The following is a 26,647-nucleotide window of genomic DNA, read 5'->3' as shown; positions in this document are numbered from 1 at the left end:
TTATTAGAGAAAAAAATCCCAGGTACACACTCTTGAAGAAAGGGTAGGCGTTCACAGGGAAGCAAAGGGTCAGGGCATCCTAGTGTGCCAGGTCTGTGGACATCCACCAGTACTCCTTCCCTGGAGAACCACAGAGGATGTAAGGGGCCTGAGAGGGAGTGGAGAGCTAACATGCTTCCGACCTTGCATGCGATCAGCATCCCATCCCATCTGACCAGCGTGTACCAAGCATGAAAGGCAGTTAGTCTGGTCAGATCTGTAAGCTGTACTAAGAATAGATTATTTCAACTGATGAGCTGTGATTTTAATTTGGGGGTCATGTGCAAATAAGGTGCAGCCTGCCTTATTTGGCGAGTCTGACTCACTAGGGCCCAGGAGACTAGTGGAGACCAACACCTCAGGAAGGTTTTGCATATTTCAGAAGGGCTGGTGGCTCTGGTTTTGAAATGTACAGCTGAGTGCTCCCCCACAGAAGGAGTGGCTGTGGAGAGTAAGGACTCTGGGTACACACCCCCAGCGTTCCCTGAGTTCTCATCTGTGTGGGCAGAGAGAAGGGCTCCAGGGTAAGGTATGTTTGGCTCTTCAGTATTCTCCATGCAGAGTCTCCATAGGGCCCTGAATCTTCTTCATGTGCATGTTCTGGCTTGTCTGCCAGTGACCTAGACACAGGCCAGCTCTAACACTCCCTTTGGATGCTTTCATACTGCTGTTCCCCCCGTGGATGCCCCATGCTTCAGGGCTGCACTTAACCCCCAGTCAGGTGTCTTCCTGCAGAAGTGAGGTGAGTAAGGTCCATAAGACCGAGTCACTAGACCTCTCCTTCCCTGCTCAGTAACTAGCCACTCAACTCCAGTCCTGAGAAATGGCATGGGGACACCCCAGCTTCAAGCTGACTCTTGCTGGAAATATATGTCATTGGCACAAGTTCGAGTTCACCTGCCTGGGGCACTGACCTTGCCCAAAGGAGCCAATGTGTAGAACTTGACGTCCATAGCTCTGGTCACCAGAGGCTTATTCTCATTTCAGAATGAGTTGTTCTAAAGATATCAGGCAATATCACATTAAACCTCCCCAGATAACGTGTGTGATGGAGAACCAACGATCACACACTGATCTTTGTCACATCTCATGTCGATGGATGGCGCGTGAGGCACCGTGAGGGTTTCAAAGAGAAGTGAGAAGACTCCCCGCTCTCTGGAAGTTAGTGGAAGACATAAAACACAAGTATATTTATGTATTCTCACTTTTGGAGGCTTGTATTTTTATTCTTTAATGAGACACAGGGTCTTGCTGTGGAGCCCAGGCCGGCCTTGAACTTGAACTTTAATGAGACACAGGGTCTTGCTGTGCAGCCCAGGCCGGCCTTGAACTTGAACTTTAATGAGACACAGGGTTTTGCTGTGGAGCCCAGGACGGCCTTGAACTTGAACTTTAACGAGACACAGGGTCTTGCTGTGGAGCCCAGGTCGGCCTTGAACTTGAACTTTAATGAGACACAGGGTCTTGCTGTGGAGCCCAGGCTGGCCTTGAACTTGTGATTATCTTGGTTTCAGTCTTTCAAGAAGTGGGATTGTTATGCCACCCGGCTGCTTTGTGTGCTTTTAACGTGTGCATCCCTCCTCTCTTTATCCTTTCAGGCTGGTATTCCTAAGCAGACAAAAAGAGCAACTGACTTAGCAGGAAATGGAGGCTTCAGCAAGTGTGATGCCACACTCAGGTAACGCTTCTAAAATGACCCTAAATAGGGCCTGGCTACTGTTGTCTGTTCAAACACTGAGACCGTGCCCACAGCTGGCGTTCCTTGCTCTTTAGTTGGATGCTGTTTTCTAATGGCAAGTTAGTAAGAAACGGCTGTCAGTTTTTAAAAACAGTAACTAAAGTAGTCTGTTCATAACAAAGCAAGCTGCTCGATGATCGGTTATGTGTGTGAGGCTTCCTACCTTAAAAATAGTTTCTCGAACACAAGGTAGGACTCTCCAAAATCTAAGGCAGCAAGGTGAGGCCCTTGGAATGTTAGCAGGTGGCTTTTCTCAGAACGGGAGAGATGCGCCTAAGAAGTGTCTTATTGAAGGACGAGTCCATTGGAGTCAGTGTGGGCAAACTTCCTGCCTCAGTGAGGTGGTGGAAGATCTCTTGGGCCACAGCGAGTGCCTCTTTAAGGAAGCAGAGGGGGCAGCTCCCACGTACTGGAACAAGGGTATATCAAATCATCCTTGTTTTCAGAACCGAGGAGCAAAATCCTCCTCGTCACCATGGAAACAGCTCCCTTAAGGGAAAGGGAACCAATATTTCCAGGTCTGTGTGGATAGCAGCCATCACATGAAATCTAACAGGACACACAAGCAAAAATCTCTGCAACTTCTGGGTCCCTTGGGCTGAGCTCAGAGCTAAAGAGGGGATCCTTTGCTTTAGCAATGGTTCACATTGACTGTAGAGCTTTATCTTTTGAGGATCAATTTTCAAAAGCGACACTCCCTGCCTGCTTCCTTCCATCCACCCCTCTTGCTCTTTCCTAGAATAATTCAATGGAGCTGGAACATGACAAGGGGATGGCCAAGGCATTGTAGGGGATAAGAACCATTGTCCATGTTCAGGCCAGTTTACTCCAGCTACAGTTTAATAGACCCATTCATGGTGCAAATCCAAGATGGAATATTTTATCCTTTCCAGGTGGTTTTTCAGTTTTGGAACTGAGAAAATTTGTAATCCTGTTATTTTTATCTGAATTCTTACCCCAAGCTCCCACTCATATCAGATGAATTGCCGAGTCTTATATAGTTGAAATGAGGGCTCTCGATAAATGGGTTTAGTCCTTGTTCGATGCATAGAGCTAAGAGACTGCACGGACATTGTTCACACAAGAGTACCTGAGTTACAAAGTAGACATCCTTCTATATTATTTTTCAGATGACTGTGCATGCATCCTGGCATTCTTAGCTGCTTTCTGGTCTTTAGTGTTTGGCCTACAACTGGCCCAGGCCTTTGAATAGCATGTTCTTTTCTTTTCTGCCTCTTCCTCTCTGGCTGAAGCCACAGAGCCAGCAGCTCCTTGGTATTTAGCTCTGCAGTGCTGAAGCTAAGCCAGGATGCCTGCTAACAGTTGAGATCAGTCACTTCCTGGGATAGAAGGATCTAGTGAACAAGCTTTTCATCTGTCACAGCAAAAGCATGAGGTGTCAGCCACTCAAGCCTTGGCACATGTGTGGCTCTGCACTGGAACCTTCTGTGGCGTATGAGCTGTCTCCAAAAGGCAGCAGAATCTGCTCTGGGAGATGCAAGACTGAAGAGGGGGTGCTGGAAGGCTGTGCGTGACATGTGGGAGACTCACATCTGGAGCCCAGTGATGCAATCTGGGGCTTCTGCTGAGGCTGCTACCCTAGGTCCCCACTCATCAGCCCGTCAGTGAACTTGAGCTGCTTAGGCCACAGTCAGCATTGGGTTCTTATATCCGCTCTTCACATGAGCTCAGAGTGGCATCTCTTCCAGGTCACTCCATGGCTATTTCCCTGGGCAAGCCCTAGGAACACTGGGTTAGGATCATTTCCAGCAAGATTTGCCTCAGAGACCAAGCTGTTCCCCGTTTCTAGCCAGGCAACACTAATGAGGTGTGTTCTCTAAATCTAAAGCACAGCCTTCCTTAGGTTTAGGGCCCCTACCAGCCTTCCACCTCATAATCAAGTCCTCATGTAGGTGAATGAATGACTCCTGCGGACTTCAAAGATCTCCTGATTTCTATTTTCTCCTGCTTAAGGAAGCTGATGCTAATGTCTATAGGGGAAGAAGCATGGGGCAGGGGTGATTCTCCAATTTATTAACCAAAAGGCATCTTTTATTTTATTATAGTATATTTTATTTTATCCTTTTGTGGTATTGAGGTTGAACCCAGGACTTCATGCATACTAGTTAAGTAATGATATCACTGAGTTATATTCCCATCCCCTTTTTAAATTTTCAACTTGTATATGTGGGAATGGTGTATGCGTGTGTTCATGTGTGTGTGTGTATTTATATGTGAGCACATGTGCATGTGGGTGGGTGTGCACATGCTTGACTCTACATATGGAAGTCAGAGTTAAATGTAGGCTGTTTTCCTCAGCTGCTGTTCACTTTATTTTTTTTAAGTTTTATAAAAATCTTTATTGACAAAAAATTTACACGGTAATACAATTTGCCTGTTTGTACCATGTAACAGACTTCATAGGCCTGTGACACCATCGTCACTTTCTAGTTTAGAACATTGTTATCTTTAATTTGATACACACCTATAATGTATTGTGGTTGTATTTCACCTTTTTTTTTTTTGAGACAGAGTCTCTCTCTGAACCTGGAGCTTACTAGTTAAGCTAGGCTGGTAACCAGCAAGCCCTAGGAGCACTGGGTTAGGATCGTGGAGCTGCAGAGATCTGCCCGTCTCTGCCTCCACTATGCTGGGATTGAAGCTGGCCCAGCATAGTTGTTACGTAGGTGCTGGCAGCTGGGCTCTGGTCCTCATGCTGTGCCATGCTAGGCCACCTCCCAATCCCGATTTTAACCTTCATTTTGAGATAAGCTCTTAGTAGGTGTCCCAGTCACGTCTAGATGTCACGATCTCCCTGCCTCTTGAGTAACTGAGGGTACAGTCATGTACCCCAGGCCCAGCTAGAAGGCATCCATTGTATAGGGAACCCCCTCACACCATTTCAATGCTTCTAATTGACCAGCCTTTTGGTTTACAGATGAGGAAGGACTTAGCGGCTTAGCAGAAGACACTTGCCATGGTTACCTGTTTGTTTTCCCTTCTGTTCTGTTTCTAATGGAAGTCTGAAAGGCCTGTCTGCTCCCTGTGGATTTCCTAAGGCTTAAACTTGGTGGACCGTATCTAGCTACTTTGGTTTCTGAGGACATATAAATAGCAGTTTGCCTGTGGCGAGGAATGTTGGAACCAGATACGTGATGGTGTGTGTGTGTGTGTGTGTGTGTGTGAGAGAGAGAGAGAGAGAGAGAGAGAGAGAGAGAGAGAGAGAGAGAGAGCTTGCCAGGACCCAGAATCACGTGGAGACGAGCCTAAGAGCGTGTCTGTGAGGGGCTCCTAGGTTGGGTTAATTGATGTGAGACCCACCCTAACGTGGGTGGCACCAGTCCATATGCCAGGGTCCCAGACTGAATACGATGACAACAGTGAGCTATGTATACATTACTCCCTACTTCCTGACTGCTGATACTTGTGCTCCTGTTACATAAGCCAAAATATATCCTTCCTTCCTTGGGTGCTTCTTGTCAGGATATTTATCACAGATAACACGAAAGTAACCGATCCAAGGCACAACAGATGCAGTGACCCTGAGAATTAGGTTCTAAATTTAGACTACCAACCCCTCAGAGCAGGCAGAGCTAGCCGGGGTGCTCTGAGGCCTTCAGCTTGTATGCACTGGCAGAGGTGAGGCCAGGATCCCCTGCTCGCCCTCAGCCTGTAATTCTCTATATCCTCTGTTTATCCCTAGTTGACTGTGATCTGTTTAAAGAACCCATGAAGAAAAGACGCAGGTCACATCGAGACCAGCAGTTCCAAGCGTTTCCCTCTGCGGAGCAAAGTGCTCTTAAGGAATGTGAGTGTTGGCAAAGGCTAGTGTAGCCGTGCAACATGATGCTGCCATTCACAGACAGGTGCAGACACTAGGAGGGAAAGATGGAATGTTCCAAAGGCAAGGGAGCTTCTCCACATGCACCTGCTCCTTAGCGTCTCCACAGAGATATGTAACCTGATCATTTATGTCCAGGCTGCTCTGTTATCAAAATAGCCTTTTCTGAATGAGAAGACAGGTTATACGTAGTTAGCTAGGTGCTTTGGTGGGTATTTATACAGAATCCGCAGGACAGAAGGCTCTAGAAGGGCTAAAGTCCATGGCAACACACAGAAAAGTGTAAGGGGAGTGCAGAGTGTGCCAGTCTCTGGAGGTGATCAGAATCTACATGGCCTGTTGACGAGCAGTTACCTCCAGCGGCAGATAGCTTGCTCGCTGGTTTAATTGACTTCTCATTTTGCTGAGATCTCTTCCTTTTCTGCAGTATTCAGTAGCCTCCTCTGGGGACCTGGCATTCTTTCTCTGCCAGGTACACTACCAGATAACCCATTTCTATTGATTCCAGATGAAAAATTGGAGTCTCGGACCAGGAGGATTTTGAGCAACACTTATCAGAAAATGATTCAGTCTGTCTTCCTGGAGGACAGCATTCCCAGTGGGTTCAAGTATCTCATGTGAGTCTGGAACCTGTACCCTCCAATCCGATGCCACACCCCCACCCAGGAGCAACAGAAAGTGCTCTCGGTTAGAAACAGCACAGAAGGACAGGAAACAATTCCTACGGCTGAAGGCTTTCTTCCGGGATATTTTGTTTGGGGGTTTTGTTTTGTTTTTAAGCACTGACAGTAGGAGCCATTTGTTGTCAGCTACTCTCCTGTGACTGCCCCATGTTTACTGAAACTGATGCTCAGAGAGACCAAGCAATGGAGCAAAGTCTCACTGTGGATAAGTGGAAATGCTCCAAACCCAGCCAAACCGTGTGTCACTGAGTTCCCCAACTGTCCGTACAGAGTTGGCTCGAAGGTCCTCAGTCAAGTCAGTGACATAGTTGACCTTGCTCACAGGACTCCGGGTTACTCCTCAGACTTTTCTGTGTGAGTTTTACTAGAGACGAGAACATGGAACGCAAACAAGGACGTCTCTCACATCTATGTAGACAGTATACTGTTTGTGGAGAATTATTCTTACCAAGCATTTTTACCTAGTCCTGTTTTCTCCCCAGCCCAAGTCTATGTAGAAAGTAGGGAGCAGTATTACCCCTTCATCAAAGAAAGGAAGGATTTAGTGAGTTGCCCAGGATGGGACCTTAGTTTCTTTGCATTCTGTTCTGGTGTGCTTCTTCTCATACTCATGTGCACTCTGAAATGGATGTAGAAACCGGCTTCTTGCCTTGATTGAAAAACCACCGCTGGAGCCGATCTACGTAGGGTTCCTGGGAAGCACTGGAGCCGGCAAGAGCTCTCTGATCAATGCCCTCATCCAGCAAGCCATGTTTCTACCAGTGTCTGGAGAAAGCATTTGCACGTCATGCATTGTCCAAGTGAGCTCTGGCTGCTGTGAACAGTATGAGGCCAAAATCCACCTTCTGTCTGATCAGGTAGGCCAGCCTGCCCCCGTCTCTCATGTCTCTTCCTTTCTTCCATGAAGTTTTCCTCTCTACATCACCAGAGACTGCAATTATATCTTTATGAATGCCGCACAGGGACTGGGGAGATAGCACAGTTGGTAAAGTGCTTTCCAGGTAAGCACCATCAGCATCCATGGAGGGTAAAAAGCCAGGGGGGACAGAGATAATGACCAGCGCTCGCTAGCCAGCTGAATTGGTGAGCTCCCAGTTCACTGAGAGATGCTGTCTCAAACAAACAAACAAACAAACAAACAAACACGGTGGAGAAGTGATTGAGGAGAACATCTGATGTCAACCCCTGCCTTCACACATGTGTATGCATCTAATGAACCTATTTCAGTGAAAATATTCTGCAGGGTGAGATGGGGGTTCTGGCCCGGGTCCTGAGGCTATTCCATATGAGACCCTTGGGTTAGCCATACCCCTCTTTAAGCCCCTGCGCCCCCATTGTCCTCATTTCCTTTCCGTTGCCGTGACAAACATCAAGGCAAAGACTAACTGTGGGGAGGAAAGGGTTTATTTGGCTTGCGCTTCCAGGTGACAGTCTGTCATTGAGGGAAGTCAGGGCGGGAACTCAAAGACAGAAGCCACGGAACATTGCCGCCTGTTGGCTCGCTCCCTAGCTGGCTCCCACGCTCATCCTCAGCTTGCTTTTTGTGTAGCTCAGGACCGTTTGCCCTGAAATGGCATCACACACAGTAGACTTGACTCCCTTCCGTCATTCAGAAAATCAAGACAGTCCCTCACAGACACGGCCACAGACCCACCTGAGTGAGCCGGTTCCTCCTTTGACCTTGTCTCAGATAACCCCAGGTTGTTTCAAGTTGATGAAGACAGCCATTTACTGGACAAGGGGTTTAGGGTAGCTGACTTAGGGTTCTGCTTTCAACCTCTGCTCCCCCTCAGGGCCCGGGGCTCTGGCCTTCCCCTTGTTACCACCCCTCCCCCAAGTCTGTCATGAGCAGCATGGCTTGCTCTGCCTTGGCAGGAGTGGAAGGCAGAACTGAAGGACTTGACTACACTTCTGCACAGGGCAGAGGGGCCCAGGGAAGAAGATGCGGATATGTGGGCCAGGGACTACGCAGCAGAAGAAGCGGCCCAGAAGCTGCAGATGCTGTATGGCCGTGGGGCAGAGTGGAGGCCCTCTGAGGATTTGCTGAGGACGAAGCCCAGAGCGAGGATTCCCACCTCCAGAACCATCAGTCTTAAGGCAGAAGAGGTAATGTCAAGATTTAATTATTTTTATTGTTAGTCTTAAATATAACAATTGAATAAATCAAGGGGAGTTGTCTAAGGTACAGCGGTTTTTATTGGAAATAAACTGTTACCCAAATCAGAATTAGATATCATCCAATTATCTTTCATTATTTATGCCTATAGATGGTAAACTCTGATTTCCAAATGAAGTTTTTATGCTCAGAAAAGACCACAGTCAGATGAGGATTAATTTGGGATGACTTTGAGTGAAAATGAGTATATATGTATTCATTATATATTATATTATATATCATATGTAGCATACTATAAATATATATAAAGACTTGAGCAAATGAAGTTTATTCATTAGGAGGCAATGGGGTCTTCAATCGGTTCAGTGACTCAGCCGTGTCAGATTCAACATCTCTGTGGTCTCCTTGGCCTTCCGTGGTGCTGGTTACTTCTTAGTCATAGGGTTGCTGCTGAAGTGTCAGCTGTTGGAGCCAGTCTCATAGAAAGAAGTAGATGCAACAAACACATCTACCATTTCAGGAAGTGGAAGCATTCCCAGAAACACCATTGTTAACTTTGCGTGTGGATTTCATTGTTCAGAACTGGGCTGAGTGGCTCTTCTTAGCTATGGAAGGCAACAATCTGAGTTGCCCTGATTAGATCAACCTCACTCCTTTGGCTCCCCAAACAGATGGACATCCAGGCTGGCATGATGAAGCCTGGGATGCCCATCCAATTACAGAATAGGCATACGTTCTATTGTGCTGAGATTCAGAATTTATATTGAGACAAACTATCTGTGAAACCAAAACTCAACTTAGAAACATTGTACATTAAAGAACCTAGGTTTCCCACGGTGGGCCAAGTGGCATGGCTCAGCAGGTGAAGGTACTTCAAGCCTGACAACCTGAATTTGATCCCCAGGCCCACAGAGTGGAAGGAGAGAAATGGTTCCTGAAAGTTGTCCTCTGACTTCCACGTGTGCTCTGAGGCATGCATATGTGTGAACTTACATGTATGTGTCATTCTTTCTTGCTTTCTTTCTGGACCTTTCTGTATGCATTGATCAACAATGTCCACCATGGATCCTAGCTTTTCTGCTCTCTGAAGTGTCCCAGTTGGGAATTACTGTCCTGTCATTGTTCCCAGATGTGTCTAAGTAGGCACAGTAGACTGGAAACCTCCCTGTCCCCAATCCCACTCACTGTTGTTGAAATATTCTGGAAAAGCATACATATTAAGTGTGCACACAAACACACACATATATACACACACACGGGGGCAGGGAGGAAAGATATATATATATATTCAAAGTATATATATATACTTTGAAATTTAAAAATTTTTTCTTAAAGATCAAATTTCTGATCAATCTTTAATTTGTAAAATATGATCATTAGGTCATGATTGATTTTCTATAATTATACATGAGACTTCCAGGAACTAAATTCTTCACAGTTGCCTTTTGCCATGTGGAGAAAATATGCTCTAAGCAAAATTTAGAAAACTGCATCAATTTTAGAAACAAATGGAATCTGGGAGATAAATTTAGCATCCTGTAACTTTTCTGGAGTCCTCTTCTAGTTGTGTTGGGCTGGTTTTTTATATTCTGAACTGCCTTAAACTCACTGTGTAGCCAAAGATAGTCTTGAACTCTTGGTCCTCCTGTCTCCTATAAGCATGTACCACCACGCTCAGTTTATGAAGTGCTGTGACCAAACCCAGGATTTTCTGCTCATTAGGCCAGCACTCTGTGAGTTGAGCTACATTCCCAGCCCCACTGAGTTCTAAATATTTACTTATTTTATTCTCCCTCCCCCCCTCTCTCTGTGTGTGTGTATGAGAGAGACAGAGACAGAGACAAAAACAGAGACACAGAGAGAAGGATTCCTTGGATTTGGAGTTTCGGACAGCTCTGAGCTGCCCAGTGTGGATGCTGGGATCTGAAATCTGGGACTCTGATTGGGCAGCAAGTGCTCTTATCCACTGAGCCACCTCTCCAGCCCCAACTATTAAGGAGCTTGAATTTGGTGGTCTCCGGAGTCTTCACAGGCTCCCAGGTCCTTGAAGAGACCATTCTGTGCTTCCTGGTGTCTGTTGTCTGAGGACTTCTCACTGTCCCTCAGCATCCCCTCACTGACTCTGCATTACAGCCAGGATAAAGAGCCATCAGGTGCTTGGTCCGTGCAACCTGTCGTTTCTCTTCAGGCAGGAGAGCTATCTGTCAAGCTGGACCCTTACATCCGGACTCAGAGGAGCGACTGGGATGGAGGATCAGTTGAAACACAAATCTGGCCCTTGATCAAATACGTGGAAGTGATTCTTCCCAAATCTGCCCTGATTCCGGAAGGGGTTGTCCTGGTGGACATTCCAGGCACAGGCGACTTCAACAGCAAGAGGGATGAGATGTGGAAAAAGGTGACTTTATCCTTCTTCTCTCCATTCCTCCACCCCTTCAGAGAAACAAATTGGAATTTTGTGAACTTGTTGACATTAAATTCTTTCATTTCTCTGTATTCTGATGTTGAACAGGGCAGGGGCTGTATGTGGATGGCCACAGAAGCTGGGGGAGAAGGGATTGCAGGGGTGTGTGTAGCTGGAACAAGAGTGTGTGATGGACGAGAAGGGCAGCAACAGAGAGGCCTAGGGAGGCAGAGAAGGGGGACGAGGAGGCCCTAAGCACAAAGGAGGCTGTGTTACTTTTCTGCTGCTGCAATAGAGTGTCCTGACAAAGAGCAACTTAGTGGGGAAAGGATTTGTTTTGTTGGCTACAGTTCCAGAGGTGGTACAGTCCACCATGGTGGAGAAAGAATGGTGGCCAGGGCACAGGGTCTGCATGACAGTCAGGAAGCAGAGCGATCTCGTTTCATCCTCACTTAGGAAAGAGAGGCAGAGATAGGCAGGCATGCGGACATGTGAGAGAGAGAGCGAGAAGGAGAGAGAGAGAGAGAGAGAGAGAGAGAGAGAGAGAGAGAGAGCAGAAAGTGGGGCTGAGCTATCAGAAAGGTTTCCTAACTTCTCCCAAACAGCACCACCATCTGAGAACCAAGTGTTCAAACACATGAGCCTGTGGGAGGCATCTCCCATCCAAATCATAACAGGGCAGGGGTGCAAGGTACAGAAGTCAGTCACTCGAGAACTAAGAGTCTGCCTCTGTATTGGCATGGCAGGGAAGGATGATACCCTTGGTGACAGAGGGAGGGTCATGGCAGGTGTGGAGGAGGGAAATGGCAGAAAGGAAGCCTGGAGCTGTCTGCCTTTGTCCTGCTGCCTCTGGGTTAGGCTTTTCAAGAAACCGGAAGGAAAAGAACAGCCAGACCATTCTCTAAAGAAAGAGAAAGTGTGTGTGTGCGGGGGGGGGTGTGTGTGTGTGGAACATAGGACCAGCTAGATGGGGACAGGGATGGAGGAACACAGGACCCCAGCTAGATGGGGACAGGGATGGAGGAACACAGGACCCCAGCTAGATGGGGACAGGGATGGGGGAACATAGGACCCCAGCTAGACGGGGTCAGGGATGGATGACGAGTCTTATCACTGTTAGTAGCAGAGCTACTATTATGAAGAACTCTTTTTTTAAAGATTCATTTATTTATTATGTATACAACATTCTGCCTTGATGTATGCCCGCACGCCAGAGGAGGGCGCCAGATCTCAGTACAGATGGTTGTGAGCCACCATATGGTTGCTGGGACTTGAACTCGGGACCTCTGGAAGAGCAGCCAGTGCTCTTAACCTCTGAGCCATCTCTCCAGCCCCTTATGAAGAACTCTTACAGCTCTGCCAGTGTACACTAAGTGAACATAGAGCCAGACTCCACAGCTGAAGCAGTGAAAGTTCAGAAAACAAAGTCCCTTGTCCAAGGCTAGCCAGGGACAGAGTCCCTTGTCCAAGGCTAGCCAGTGACAGAGTCTCTTGTCCAAGGTTAGCCGGGGACAGAGTCCCTTGTCCAAGGCTAGCTGGTGACAAGATTCAGTGATATCAGGTTTCTTAGCTGACCCACGGGGCTCTATCCTCCCCATCCCCGTCCTTTTTTCCCTCTCCTTTGGGCGAAGTAGTCCGTGTCCTTCACTCTGGCCGGTGGCTCAGGACTGGCCATGTGAACTTTAGATTCTCGCTGGTCTTAGCCCTGAACCCTCAGTTAGTTTCAGGCCAAGCAGAGTGTGACAGCTAAAGAGGGGCTGGCTCATCCCCTGGATGGAACACAGCTGCAGCCAGTTTGGATATACTGGGCTGTTTATCAAAGCCAGCAGATGTGGCCTGGATCACGCTCTGAGGAGGCTGGCTAGAGGGACAGGCAGGTTCCTAGAGTGCTCTGCCTGGCCCCACTCCCCTGCATTCCTGAGTTTTTTTTTGACAGCCTCTCACAGGAAGTAACTGACAGCACCTTCTTCCTAGGAAGAACCAGGAGGGGAAGGCAGCAAGCATTTTTACATTGGTGTCTAAATGTGGGTCCATTCCAGAGAGATGAGGGTCAGGATCCAGATGTGTGTGGCTCCTTTACTTCCTTGGACCTGGTTTCTTCTCTTTGGAGGGTACATATTCTTTAAACTATGATCTATGGAACAAAAGGACTTGGGGTCATGTTGAAGGAGGCCGCTTGTTTGTCCTGGCTGCCCAGAACCAAAATAACCACACAGAAACTATATTATTTAAAACACGGCTTGGCCCATTGGTTCTAGCTTCTTATTGGCTAACTCTTACATATTAATTTAGCCCATTTCTATTCATCTGTGTATCACCATGTGGCTGTGGCTTACTGGCTAAAGTTCCTGCGTCTGTCTCTGGTGGGGCTACATGGCTTCTCTCTGACTCCGCCCTTCTTTCGCCCAGCATTTAGTTTCATCTTCCCTGCCTACCTCTGCTCCTCCCTGCCATAGGCTCAAGCCATCTTTCTTTATTAACCAATCGTATTCACAGCATACAGAGGTGAATCCCACATCAGGGTCAGAGAGAGGTGGGAGGCATAAGCAATTGATGTCACCAGGTCTTCCCCTCCTGATGCAACCAGAGCAGTTCTGTGTTTAAACAAGCACCCTGGTCCTTTCAAAGGCATTTGCTATGAACTAGAGTCTGAGGAAGGGGAAGATGCTGGGGCTGCCTCTTTACCAAAGGAATACTTTGGACCAGTGGGCGCAGTGCACAGGGGCCACAGCAGGCAAGTTAGGAGATTGACCTAACTCCCAATTCTGCTACTCATCAGCTGTGTGGCCTTAGAGAAAACTGATTTGAAACTCATTACTGTTAACTCAAGGTCTCTGGACCTTGTAACACTTGGAGCCAGATAATTCTTTGTTATAGGATGGTCGTCTGGGCATTGTAAAGTATTTGGCCTTTATCTGTAAGCATCCCAAATTGTAACAATTAAAAATATTTTTAGAGGGGCTGGGGAGACGGTTCATTGGCTAAGAGCACTTGCTGCTGCTCTTGCAGAGGACTAGAATTCAGATGTCAGCCTCCATGTCGCAGCTGATTCTAAGTTCAGCTCCAGAGCATTGTACACTCTTCTTTTGCCTCTGTAGGCACCCATACATACACACCACACACACACATGCACGCACACACACACACAAACACGTACATATACATGCATGCAAATAAAAACATTCTTTAAAAATATCTTCAGGTATTTCCAGGCATATATCCTCTGGGGTATAGGATCTCTACTAGTTAACACAATTGGTATGCGTCAGAATAATGAGAATAATAATTCTCAAGTCACAAAACAGTCATACCTTTCTTTATGTGCAACTTATTGTGTTGAAAAACTGAGAGTCAACTTGGTTTCTGATTCGGGTCAGCATTTTGCATATACAGAGATAAGACAAACAATACAGCGAGAATCATGTCACAGGGCCATGCATAATTGTCACACAAAGATGAGCATTTAAGGAAGCAGTGTTGGTGCTACTAATGTCATGGTTTTTGGCCTTTGAAACATGAATTACAGGGCATTTAGCTTCTCACTAGGTGACCAAAGGTAGTTTTGAAGAGCCCCCCTCTAGAGGGGAGTGAGGCGACACACGTGACCGATGGGTCTGGGCCCAGAGCACTGATTTCTAGAAGTCTGTCAATCATTCTGCAGGAAGCTGGGAGTTCTGGTGGGCCAAATGCTTGAGGTTCTGTGGACCCTAAGATGCAAGGCACAGAGGTCCCCTCCCTCTAGGTGAGAGAGAGATGCCCTGAACAGTCTGAGAGGAGCTGCGGTAGGGAGTTGAGGTGTGTAGGATGTCCAGGAGAGGTGATCTGCTCATCGGTGCTAATCTAGTCAGGGCCCTGAAAGACAAATGGAGGCACACATGAGTGTCCACAAGCTGCTTCCTGCCTGGTGCAGAGAGTGGAGTAGGAACCCTGAGTGAGGGACAGGGGTGGAGAAGGCAGCGGGAAAGCTCCATCACTGAACTGCAGGCTCTATCACCGAGATGCCGTCCACCTTCTAACCCTTGCCCTGCAGACCGTTGATAAGTGTTCTGTGATCTGGGTGATCAGCGACGTAGAGCGAGTTTCCGGAGGAAAAGCCCACGAGGACCTTTTGAATGAGAGCATCAAAGCCTGCCAGCGTGGCTTCTGCAGGGACATCGCCCTGGTGGTCACCAAGACCGACAAACTCCACTTGCGGGAATATCTCAGGTATTGTGCTGAGCTGGCAAGGCTGTGGCTCATCTGGCGCTGGACTTTCTTTCCTGGGTCCTGGCTGTGAAAAATAACAATATAACTTCACCTCAGGCTTCACCGAGTGACTCTTGGGGATGAGAGAGAAGTCTGTGTGACTTGTTGAGATGTCAAGATGTCTGGGTGGGTTTGCTCAAAAGTCTCAGCCATGTGGTACTCCTAGGGCAGTTGTTGTGTGCTAAGCCACTGTTCTCTACAGAAACTCTGAGGTACCATGCACATGCACATGCACAGTATAGAAAGAGTGCTTCCTGTTCTCAGGGACATGGAAATGTAGGTTTCCCGCTACTCAGAGGAACATACCATATCCGGCCTGCTGTAACTTTCAAGTGTCAGGTTTTGCTTCAGTATTGTTTACTTAAGGTTTTTTTTTTTTTTAACTTAAAACTTAAGAATTTGGCCCAAAGGTTTTAGAGTACCAATCTAATGACCAGGAATGAAAGGTCTGTATTAGAGGTAGTGGGTTGGAGAGCTTGGTGGAAATTAATAGACGTCTTTGTTTCCATGTGACCCTGTCCCCCAGTTACTAGGGAGAGCAGAGCAAATACAAACAGGCTATGTTGAGCACACAGCATGAGGTCACAAGACACAATGTCAGTGTCACTGGGCCATTGGTCACTCTCTGCAGTCCCTGGAACTCTTCACATGTCCCCTCCACATTCCTCCCAGGGTCACCAAAACTCAAGCCTGACTGTTTTCTCTAAAAATTTTTCCTCTTACGGTCCAGGTCAGAATTCTAGCTTCATTCCTCACCCCTACAATTTGTCCTGCTCTACTCACCACCACAGAACATCCGAAGCTCACTCTTCCAGGGCCAACACTGAAACTGGGCATCATTAAATCTGCTGGGCACTGAGGATGGCCTCATTTCTAAGACCACTGTCTAAAAGAGGGACAAGCCCAGTGCCAGGGGAACTCAGACTGAGAGGGCCACCCTCTGCCTGGGAAAGGGAGTGCGTTTACAGGACATTGCTTACCACTGGAAAATAAAGGCCCTCTTTCCAAGACACTGGAAGAGGAGGGGTGGTGGTGGAGGGAGGGTTGAGTCAAAAAGAGCTTATACAAAGACAGGGACACGTCTGTCTGTCTGTCTGTGCTGCTTTCCGGCAAAGTTGGAAATTTCGAGAATACAAAATAAAAGTTTAGTCATTGTGACTTTTTTTTCTTATTTCATTTCAGGGAAAGAAAGATGGGAAGTGTAAGTATGGATCAGTCATTTAAAAACATTTATTTTTGTTATTAATTATGTATATGTGAGAGAGAGAGAGAGAAAGAGAGAGACAGAGAGAGAATGTATGTGTGGTGTGTGTATGAAAGTGTGTGCAAGTGTGTGCATGCATGTGCTATGTAAGTAAAGATGCCTGTGGAGGCTGGAAGAGGGATCGATCCCAAAAGCTGGCATTACAGGCAGTTGTGGTCCATAGAAATAGATGCTAGGAACCACACTCAGGGCATCTGAAAGAACAGCAGGTACTCTCCATCACTGAGACATCTATCTCTTCAGCATGTGGACCAGTAATTTTGTTGATATTGTTTGTTTTGTTTCTGAGACAGGGTTTCTCTGTGTAGCGCTGGCTGTGCTGGAACTCAATCTGTAGAAAAGGCTGGTCTTGAACTCACAGAGATCAGCCTGCCTCTGCCTCCTGAGTGCTGGGATTAAAGGCGTGTGCCACCACCACCCCAGCCTGGACCAATAGCGTTTTTTAAAGTAATGTCTTTTGTGATTGGTAGTACATTATCGTAATATGTGAATACCTGAGTTTCTGGGCCAAATGAAGACAGCTAAAATAACATGCGCTGATCACCTCACCACTGCCCATAACCCTAGCCTCTGGCTGCTGTATTTTTTTCCAGCAAGCTATTCAGAGTCAGAGAGAGGCTGTTTTGCAAAGAAATGAAATAATCAAACTACAAAGGACTAGAATTCTGAAGGAGAAATTGAAGGTGAGTTTGCAGTTTTGCTGTGTTTTTCTGCTTCTCTGTCCTCAGCTACTGAGAAACAGATGTTCATTTGGTCCTCTGTGGTAACAAGGTTAAAAGCTTTGGAGTAGACAAGTTAGACAAAAGTAAGTCCTGCTGCTGGATGACCTCTGTGACCTCAGGCATGTTATAGTACCTCTTTGTGCCTCTACTTTCTTGTCTGTAAAATGGGGAGCTAGTGTTGTGTCCCTTGTGATTACTGGAACGAGTAAATCAAGTTAGATATTGTCTCCTGGGAAAATCAGGGCCAAGTATAGCATGTGGGTGCTTCCCAGGGAACCAGCTCTATGGGAACAAGTTTCCAAGTCCCATCGGCAGTAGGAAGAGGTGATACTTGGGAAAGGTTTGGGAAAAATTCCCAGATTCTTGGGAATAACTGAAAAATAAAAAACCCAGTAGTCTTAGGTGGGAAGGTGGCTCAGTTGTCAAACACTGCTCTGCAAGCTTGAGGAAGAAACTGAGTTTGGCTCCCCGACATCCATATCAAAGCTGATATGGCTGCAGGCGGCTCTAGTGTGGGCCAAAAGGAGCTCTCAGGGGCTTGCTGGTCAGCTAGTCTAGCTGAGACAGTAATATCCAGGTTCAGTGAGAGACCCTGCCTTCAAAAACAGGTGGAGAGCAAGAGAGAAGAAAGTCCATGTTAACCACCAGCCTCAATATACATATGCACTGATAGCACACCTCCCATATACATGTATATACCACACACACACATACACACACCAGAGAGAGAGAGAGAGAGAGAGGAACCAATAGTCTTTAGGACAGGGGTCCATGGAGCAGAGGCAAGAATACAATTGCAACAGGTGGCCATGTTTGACAAATTATGCAGTAAAGCTGGAGGCACAATAATTATCCTGTAAGAAACTTAGTTTTTTCTTCAATTATTTTTACTACTTTATCAATAAAATAGTGAAAGATAAACTTATCCCAATAATCCCATATAACTGTAAAAGAGAAATCTATTTGAAGATGACATCTGACCACCGAGGCACAAATGATGGGCCAGAGGATGTATACTGCCATAGAAGTTATGGGTTCGCCCAAATGAAATCTTCAGTTCCACTGTCAATGGCAACATTTGGCTTCTGTTCAGTTTAGTCAATAGCTTAATGTGTCTTGACTTCCATAACACGAAAGCAGAAAATGCATGTTGTGCCATGTAGAACCAGAGATGCCAAAGCTTATGTTACCAGCTCTGGATGAGCAGGCCTCCTGCATGAGCTGAAATCTTCCACTGAACAACTGGATGCCAGTTTCCATGAGGCGATAACTAGGCAAAGCTGTTCTTAATCCCTTGCACTGTTCCTGCTGGCATGAAAGAAACATGTGTTTTATGAGGTCCTAATCAGATTATCTCAGGAAGTGGGAAGGCATAGTACTTCGGTGCTCAATTCACAGCTATGTTTATTGCTAACAAATGTGGTGAATTGATTTGCATGAGTTGGGATCTGAGCAGCAGTGTGCCAGTGTACAGGGTTGCCATGGTTCTTGATGTTGAGTGCAAGTTCTTTTGAGCCTGTAGTCCATGGAGATCCCCACTGATGGCAAAGTGATAGACCAGTTCTCCAACCACTTTGAACCTTCATTTGTAAAACCTTCATTTGTACTGTACGCCTTTGGAGCAGAGTTCATTTTACTCCTTGAAAATATGAGGCTGAAGTTAAATAAAGGGTAGTCATTTTTATAGCTACAGGCCAGTAGATTTTAAGTTATAGAAATCAGAATTAGAAAAAAGTTAGGCAAAGTCTCCAGAGAAGATAGGATGCAGAGCTTAGCAATGAGTGTTGGGAGAAGGTGAGAGAAGTGAGAAGGGGCTGGGGAGAAGAGAGTTGGGAAAGAAGAGCATACAACTCTTTCAACATGACAGAGAAGGTTTTAAGGACAAAAAAATTGCTAGGGACAGGTTAGAAGGTTGCCTTTAGCATTCTGCAGTGGAGAGATTGTGAGAGAGACAGGACTGTGGTACATCTGCCCGCTCTTGTTCAAACTGGGCTGCTGAGAAAAGATGAGGGATTCTCTCTCTCTCTCTCTCTCTTTCTCTCTCTCTCTCTCTCTCTCTCTCTCTCTCTCTCTCTCTCTCTCTCTCTCACACACACACACACACACACACACGCACACACTACTGTGCACACACCTCCCTCCTGTTTGAAGTAGAACTCTCCTGGAGTACTAGAGGGAAAGGGGAGAATGGGTACTTTGTAAGATGTTCATTTCCTTTCTTCCTCCCTGTAACCCTTCTGAGACTTAAGAGAAAATGTAAACAGAGATCGAGCCTTCGTTTCCCTGCCACCCAGACCCGAATAATCACGCAGAAACTATATTAATTATAACACTGTTGGGCCAATGGCTAAGGCATATTCCTAGCTAGCTCTTAACATCTTAAATCAATCCATTTTTTTATTAAACTATGTATCACCACGAGGCTGTGATTTACCTGTAATGTTCTGGCATCTTTCTCCTTTGGCAGCTACATGGCATCTCTTTGACTCCTCCTACTCTCTATATCTCTGTGATCGGAGATATGATGTGATGGGAGATCTTTCTATTTTCTAATATCTTCTCAAATTTCTTCCTTCAAAGACTTGAAGCTCTTGTCATAAAAGTCTTTCACTTGCTTGGTTAGAGTTACACCAAGATATTATATATTATTTCTGACTATTGTGAAGGATGTTGTTCCCCTGATTTCTTTCTCAGACCACGTATCATTTGTATAGAGGAGGGCTACTGATTTTTAGTCATGTCTGCAGCTCTGTCACTAGCTTGGATTAACGCCTCTTCCCAGGCGGTCCCCATAGTTACAAAGGGAGCAGAACAACATCAGCATATCCTGACCCAGGGTGGCAGCCAGTCTGTAAGTGCTTTTGGCAACTCAGTTGCTACTGTGACTTGAGCGCCTGGCCACCAATACAAATCAAAAATATGTGGCCTATATAATATTGCCCCACAGTTCTGCCATATCATCTGCAAATAGCAATACTTTGACTTCTTCCTTTCCAATTTGTATCCCCTTGATCTCCTTTAGTTGTCTTATTGCTCTAGCTGGAACTGCAGGTGCAGTATTTGAATAGGTATAGGGAGAGTGGGTAGCCTTGTCTTGTTTCTGACTTTAGTGGAATTGCTTTAAGTTTTTTCTCCATTTAATTTGATGTTAGTTATTGACTTGCTATATATTGTTTTTGTTATGTTTAGCTATGTTCTTTGTATCCCTGATCTCTCCAAGACTTTTTTATCATGAAGAGGTGCTGGATTTTATCAAAATCCTTTTCAGCATCTAGTGAGATGATCATGTGGTTTTTTTCTTTAATTTTATTTATATGGTGGATTACATTGACAGATTTTCATATGTTGAACCACCCCAGCATCTCTGTGATGAAGACCACTTAATTGTGGTGAAACGATCTTTTTAATGTGTTCTTAGAATTGGTTTGTGAATGTTTTGTTGAGTGTTTGGCAGCTATATTCATAAGGGCAATTGTTCTGTAATTCTGTCTCTTGGTTGGGTTTTTGTGTGATTTGGGTTTTAGGGTGGCTGTGGCCTCATAAAATGAATTTGGCAATATTCCTTCTGTTTCTATTTTATGGAATAATTTGAGGAATATTGGTATTAGCTCTTCTTTGAGGATCTGGTAGAATTTTGCTCTAAAACCATCTGGCCCTGGTTTTTTTTTTTTTTTGTAGTTGGGAGACTTAAAGATTGCTTCTGTTTCTTTGGGGGTTATAGGTCTATTTAAATTGTTTATCTGATCTTGATTTAACTTTGGTAAGCAGTATCTATTGAGAAGATTGTCCTTTTCCTTTAGATTTTCCAATTTTGTGGAGTACAGGTTTTTTAAGTATGACCCAATGATTCTTTGGATTTTCTTTGTGTTGGTTGTTATGTCTCCTTTTTGTTTCCGATTGTGTTAATTTGGATATGCTCTCTCTGCCTTTTAGTTAGTTTGGATAAGGGTTTATCTATCTTATTGATTTTCTCAAAGAGCCAACTCTTTGTTTTATTGATTCTTTGTGTTGTTCTCTTTGTTTCTATTTTATTGATTTCAGCCCTGAGTTTGATTATTTCCTGCCATCTCATCCCCTTGTTGTTAAGTCACTAATATGAGAATTCTCTAATTTCTATATGCAGGCTCTTAGTGCTATAAACTTTCCTCTTAGCACTGCTTCCATTTTGTCAAAGGACTTTGAATTAGAGCAGCATCAGGGAAATACTTACAAATTAACAAGAATACATCAAAAAAATCGTCCACCAAGACAAAGTCACTTCATCTGAGAGACCTAGGCATGGTTTCACATATGTAAATCAATACTGTCATGTCCCACCTAAGAGACTCAAATGCAAAAAGCATATAACCATCCCTCTAGATGCAGAAAAGATCTTTTTAAAAAAATCCAGCATTTCTTCATGATAAAATCTCAGGGAATTAGGGACAGAGGTACATATCTCAAGATTAAAAGTAAATTACTCCATATTGAAATGAGTATGATTATTCAGCAAGAAACTTTTGTGGATCTGGGAGAAGTTAAGAGTTGTGAGTAGGCCGGGCGGTGGTGGCGCACGCCTTTAATCCCAGCACTCGGGAGGCAGAGGCAGGCGGATCTCTGAGTTCGAGGCCAGCCTGGTCTACAAGAGCTAGCTCCAGGACAGGCTCTAGAAACTACAGGGAAACCCTGTCTCGAAAAACCAAAAAAAAAAAAAAAAAAAAAAAAAGAGTTGTGAGTAAATATGATCAAAACACATTGTATGGCCAGGCAGTGGTGGTGCATGCCTTTAATCCCAGCACTCAAGAGGCAGAGGCAAGCAGATGCAGATCTCTGTGAGTTGGAGGCCAGCCTGGTCTACAAAGGGAGTTCCAGGACAGCCAGGGCTGTTACACAGAGAAACCCTGTCTTGAAAAACCAAAACACGAAACCAAAACAAAACATTATATGAAAATTTTGAAATTCTCAAAGAATTTATAAAATATTATTTTAAAAGGAAACTTTAACTTTTGTAGGACATGAAGAAAGTTTTGTTTTTGTAGGACATTTCTTTGCCTGGTTGTATCCTGGGAAATGTTTAAAAACCATCTGTTTAAAACAAAATGGAACAAAATAGTAGCATCTGACCCTTCTGATTTGCACTGTGTGCCAACTCCTGTGCTGTGGATACCCCCAACATTGCTAGTCTATCCATTAGTACCACTCAGGCAGAGGTGGGAAGCCACGTGACAACCAGCCCTCAGAAGCGGGAATACAGTGGTTTCAGCTTACCTCTGCCAACAGTGCATACTTTTGGGCTTTCCGTGTTTGGTTCTGGGACTTAGCCCAGGGCCTCACACATTGCTAAGCACACACTCTGCTGCTGAGCCCCGCCCCGAGCCCCGTGGTACTTAAGAACATTTATTTTCCTAAGCAGGATCCTCCTTTGCACATTTACATTTGAGCCATTTTCTCTATTCATTTCCAGCTGTAATTGAAATTTTAACTTCATAGTTAAGAGAATTCTGTCCAGACATCAGTTTCCTTATGAGCCTGCTAAGAGTGGGCAGCTGGCAAAACTTAACATAGGAATAATGTTGGCAGGGGAGGTGACTCGCTTGGTAAAGCAGGAGGGGCCTGGCTTTGGATCCCCAGTGCCTGAAATCCTGGTGCTGGAAGGCAGAGATATGAGGAGCCCTGAGGCATGCTGGCGGCCGTTTTCTCTGAAGCTGTGAGCTTCACGTTCCGTGAGAGATTGTGACTCAAGTAACAGTAATGGCAATGGTAATAGTAATTGATAGTAATAATAGTAATTATAATCGTAATAACAGTGTGGAAAGCAATTAAGAAACATACTTAACATCGACCCCTGATCTCAGCGTTCAGAAGCGTGCACGCATGTGCGCATGCTCACGCCTCACGTTTGTTCCCCCAAGGCACTCTTGCAGAACCGAAAGTGAGTGAGCTGAGGTTGCCAAGAGTTCCTCTGCGGCCTCTGATGTTCCTTCCCCACACTTGACCTACTGTGCTCTCTGCATGTCTCTCTTACTGCAGAGAAAACTGCCAGCTGACTCCAAGGTTCTGGAAGCCTCGGATCTGGTGTACACAGTCAGCGCTCACGAGTACTGGCAGCAGGCCTTCCTTACTGAGGATGAAAGTGGTAATTTCTAATTTTTTTTTTAACCTCAACCACTAACATTCGAAAGAATAAGCTTGCAATCTACACATCCTGCTCTAGAATTTTCCATGCCACAGGCAAGTTTTATTCCCACTTACCACAGCTTCTATGCCTACTAGCATGTACTATGTGCTGTGTGAATGTGTGTGTGTGTTTTATGTGTGTATAATCAATTTTTTCCTCCTTGTGTTGTTGTGTATCTGAGACCAAAATTCTTCTCTCTTCCAAATTATACCAGAGTCAGTAACAGTCAAGACAACAATGGGTTGCTATTTCCTTAGTTAATGGCTTGTGGTTCTTCAATTGCCCAGCTATAGGCATCAGACATAGTAAATGAATGCACATTGCATGTTTGTCTGTGAGGCAGGGAAAATCAAAGACACGGCTCCTTTCTTTGCATAATTTTGAGCCTAAATAAGGAGCCAATGATCATCCATGTGCAAAGATGAAAGGGAAAGCCAACTTAGGTGGCATTGGCCATGAGCACAAAGAAAGACTAGAGGATCCTGAGGTCCATGTGCACCCGAGGGCTCTTGGTAGCTAAATGAGGGTTCATCAAGCTGGGTCTTAGTCTGAGCCTACTGGGATTATGTCTACACAGGTCTTAACAGATGTGTGCACAGGTGAATGCATGGTGCTTAGGGAGCAGGAGTGTGGCATGTTCCCCAAGCCAGGCAATGGCTTCATGAACTACCTTTATGAATTCTGTTGTTATAAATGCCTGGTCTTTTCTTTGAATATTATCTGTGCTGCTTGTGAATTCCAGAAGTTCCCAAGTTAAGAGAATATATCAGAAAAAGGGTCTTGGACAAGAAGAGGAGGCTGGTAACCAAGTATGTCACTGAAGCCTTTGGTCTGTTGCTCCTCACTGACACTTTCAACCCAGAGGAAAGCCTGCTGGTAAGGAAAACCCCTGGGCTGTCTCGCAGTCTGCTTGAACAGATGTAAGTTAGGAAGACCCCTCGATGGTTTTATATGCCACCTTGGGCAGGTGTCATAGTTACCTCAGATGTGAGCCTGTGACACACCGGGAAGAGGAAGCCTCAGCTGTGGAACTGCCTTCATCAAATTGACCCATTGGCATGACTGGGGGGGCATTTTCTTGGTGTAGGGAGGTCCAGCCTACTATTGGCATTGCCACTGTGAGGCGGGTGGACCTGGGCTGTATAAGAAAGAGAACTGAGTAAGCCAGGTGGAGCAAGATAGTGCACAGTGTCCCTCAAAGGTCTCTGCTCCAGCTCCTGCCTTGGCTTCCCTACATTATCATGGGCTGCAACCCTTAACATAAATGAACCCTTTCCTCCCCTAGTTGGTCTTGGCATTTATCACAATCCAACAGAAGATGGCAAACTGGAACAGTAGGGCATCTCCGTTGCCACACCAGGAAATTAACCTAGGATGCTTTCTTCTTTTCCTGTCACAGGAGATATAATGCCTTTAGGGTCTAAGAGGGGAAAATGATGACTGAATGGGGAAATCATAACACTGGGGCATAAGAGAAGGGATATTTTACCTGGACAGGTTTACTGAAAGGAACATGTCCCAATACTTGGATACATGGCGTTTCTCCTGAGACCTAAACAAGACGGGATGTATTTAAATGATGGCTGGGTGACTTGGCTTATAGACACCCTATCCTTTATTGCACTGGAGATGATACTTGCCATCTAAAAGATGGCTCATCTGCCCGTGGGTTCCCTTCATGTTCTGGTACGCTGTGAGGTCCGTGCCCCCATGCCAGGAAAGCGGGAGGGCTTCCAGAGGGTGGAGAGAGTGTGAGGCTGCAGAGGCAGATGAGAACTCTTGATTCCCATCAGATGAAGGCTGCTAGGTGGGCACCCAGGTACACAAAGATCGCATAGAGACAGGCACGGGCACATAGGGTCATGTAAGGGCAGGCACGGGCACACAAGGGTCACGTAAGGGCAGGCTCGGGCACACAAGGGTCACATAAGGGCAGGCACAGGCCTATGTGTAGACTGGTTCATAGACCACATGGAGATAACTGACTGGCAAACACAGGCTGGCAAAGGCAAAGGCTTAGGCCTCTGACTTCAAGGTCACATTCATGCATACACACACACACACACACACACACATATATAGACAAAGAGGAACTCTGCCCCAGACAGTTATATAACAGCTTATATAGCTATCTTCTGGGATTACCAGACATCCAGGCATCATCATCCGTTTTGCACTGACTCTCAGCCCCTTGGATGTCCATGTTTTAGTGACTCATACTGGATATCCATACCAGGCTCATGTTGTGTAAACCTTAACTGACCTTTGGGGGCTTCTTTCTCCGACTTGCCTTCAGAATCCCAGTCCGCATTAATTACTTTCCTGGTCGCTGTTAGGTAATACCTGGCAGAAAACAAAGCAAAATAAAACAAACAAACAAACAAAAAACTGACTGAAGGCAGTAAGGTTATTGTGGCTCACAGTCGAAGGGATACCGTCCGCCATGGTGGAGGGCCACGAGCAGCTCAGCTTGCTCACATCTTGGTGGCCAAACAGGCAACAGTGAGCGCTGAGTAGAAGGAAGGCTGCCTTATAATCCTTAAGGTCCACCTCTGCTGACCTAGGGCCTTCTGTGTGCCAGAGAGGCCCTAGCCTCTGTCCGGAGGGTTCCACAGCCTCCCCAGACAGCTCTGCCGGATGGGGATAAGTGTTTGAATAGCATGGGCCTATGGGGAGGGGGTGGAGCCTGTAGGGGGACTTGTCTCACTGGAATGTGACAAACAGGAAGGGCAGTGGTGCCGTGAAAGGAAGGAGTCTGGAGAAGAGGGGCGTCAGCCAGAGTCCAGACGTTTCTCTTCACAGTCTCGAATGCAGACCTTGGGAAAGTCAGGTAAAAATTACGTTTGTCACAGAAATGGACAGGTTTCTCTCTGATAGACGGCCCCGCCCTAACAGAAGGGAGCTAGCTGCCAAAAAGGACACTTGGAGATGTAGGTAGAAAAACCAGCCCCTTCCACAGTCGCTAACTGCGTTGTTTCTTTCTAAGAGACTGAGTGTTCAGACATCAACCAGACTGCATGTGAAAACAGAGCCCAGATTTATACCCTACTGTCAGGTGTCCAGCAAGCCAGCGCCCTACCCTCTGCACCCAGTTAGGAAGCCAGCCTGCTGGCTCCTAGTCTGAAGCCTGGCCGGAGATCAGATAGCCATCTCTAGTCACAATCCAGGAAGCTGGACAACTTCTGTAGCCAACAGCTCCAACTGGCCAGGCTTGGTGACTAGTTTCCCTAACCTTTAACCAGGCACAGAAAACAATTTTGAATCCCTAACTAACCAACCACATGGGGGCTTGTCCCCCCCAAACCGAAGCAATGGTGGTTCCGAGTAAACAACATTTGCTTTGCTCCTTGTCTATTTCCACACATGGATTTGACCATCAGATCTACTTGATTGACTAGTCCGGGAAGGGGAGGGGCTAAGCAGGCTCTTGGAAGAGAT

At 45.9% G+C, this 26,647-nt stretch overlaps 1 protein-coding gene across 1 annotated transcript in view; it reads left to right on the top strand.

Moving 5' to 3' along the window:
* Positions 1-26,647, top strand: part of Nuggc (nuclear GTPase, germinal center associated) — a 48,702-nt gene that overhangs the window by 6,640 nt on the left and 15,415 nt on the right. The window contains exons 4-17 of the mRNA XM_042054078.1: positions 369-563; positions 670-781; positions 1,638-1,717; positions 3,162-3,304; positions 5,481-5,585; positions 6,127-6,235; positions 6,936-7,158; positions 8,177-8,407; positions 10,606-10,815; positions 14,852-15,027; positions 16,249-16,267; positions 16,924-17,013; positions 23,062-23,167; positions 23,952-24,085. Coding sequence (XP_041910012.1) covers positions 369-563; positions 670-781; positions 1,638-1,717; positions 3,162-3,304; positions 5,481-5,585; positions 6,127-6,235; positions 6,936-7,158; positions 8,177-8,407; positions 10,606-10,815; positions 14,852-15,027; positions 16,249-16,267; positions 16,924-17,013; positions 23,062-23,167; positions 23,952-24,085 — 1,933 coding nt within the window. The remainder of the gene's footprint in view (positions 1-368; positions 564-669; positions 782-1,637; positions 1,718-3,161; positions 3,305-5,480; positions 5,586-6,126; positions 6,236-6,935; positions 7,159-8,176; positions 8,408-10,605; positions 10,816-14,851; positions 15,028-16,248; positions 16,268-16,923; positions 17,014-23,061; positions 23,168-23,951; positions 24,086-26,647) is intronic.

Source organism: Arvicola amphibius, chromosome 13, assembly GCF_903992535.2.
Source record: "Arvicola amphibius chromosome 13, mArvAmp1.2, whole genome shotgun sequence".
Taxonomy (NCBI): Eukaryota; Metazoa; Chordata; class Mammalia; order Rodentia; family Cricetidae; genus Arvicola; species Arvicola amphibius.
The sequence above is the reverse complement of the archived record's forward strand: the minus strand, read 5'-3'. Positions and strand labels throughout refer to the sequence as shown.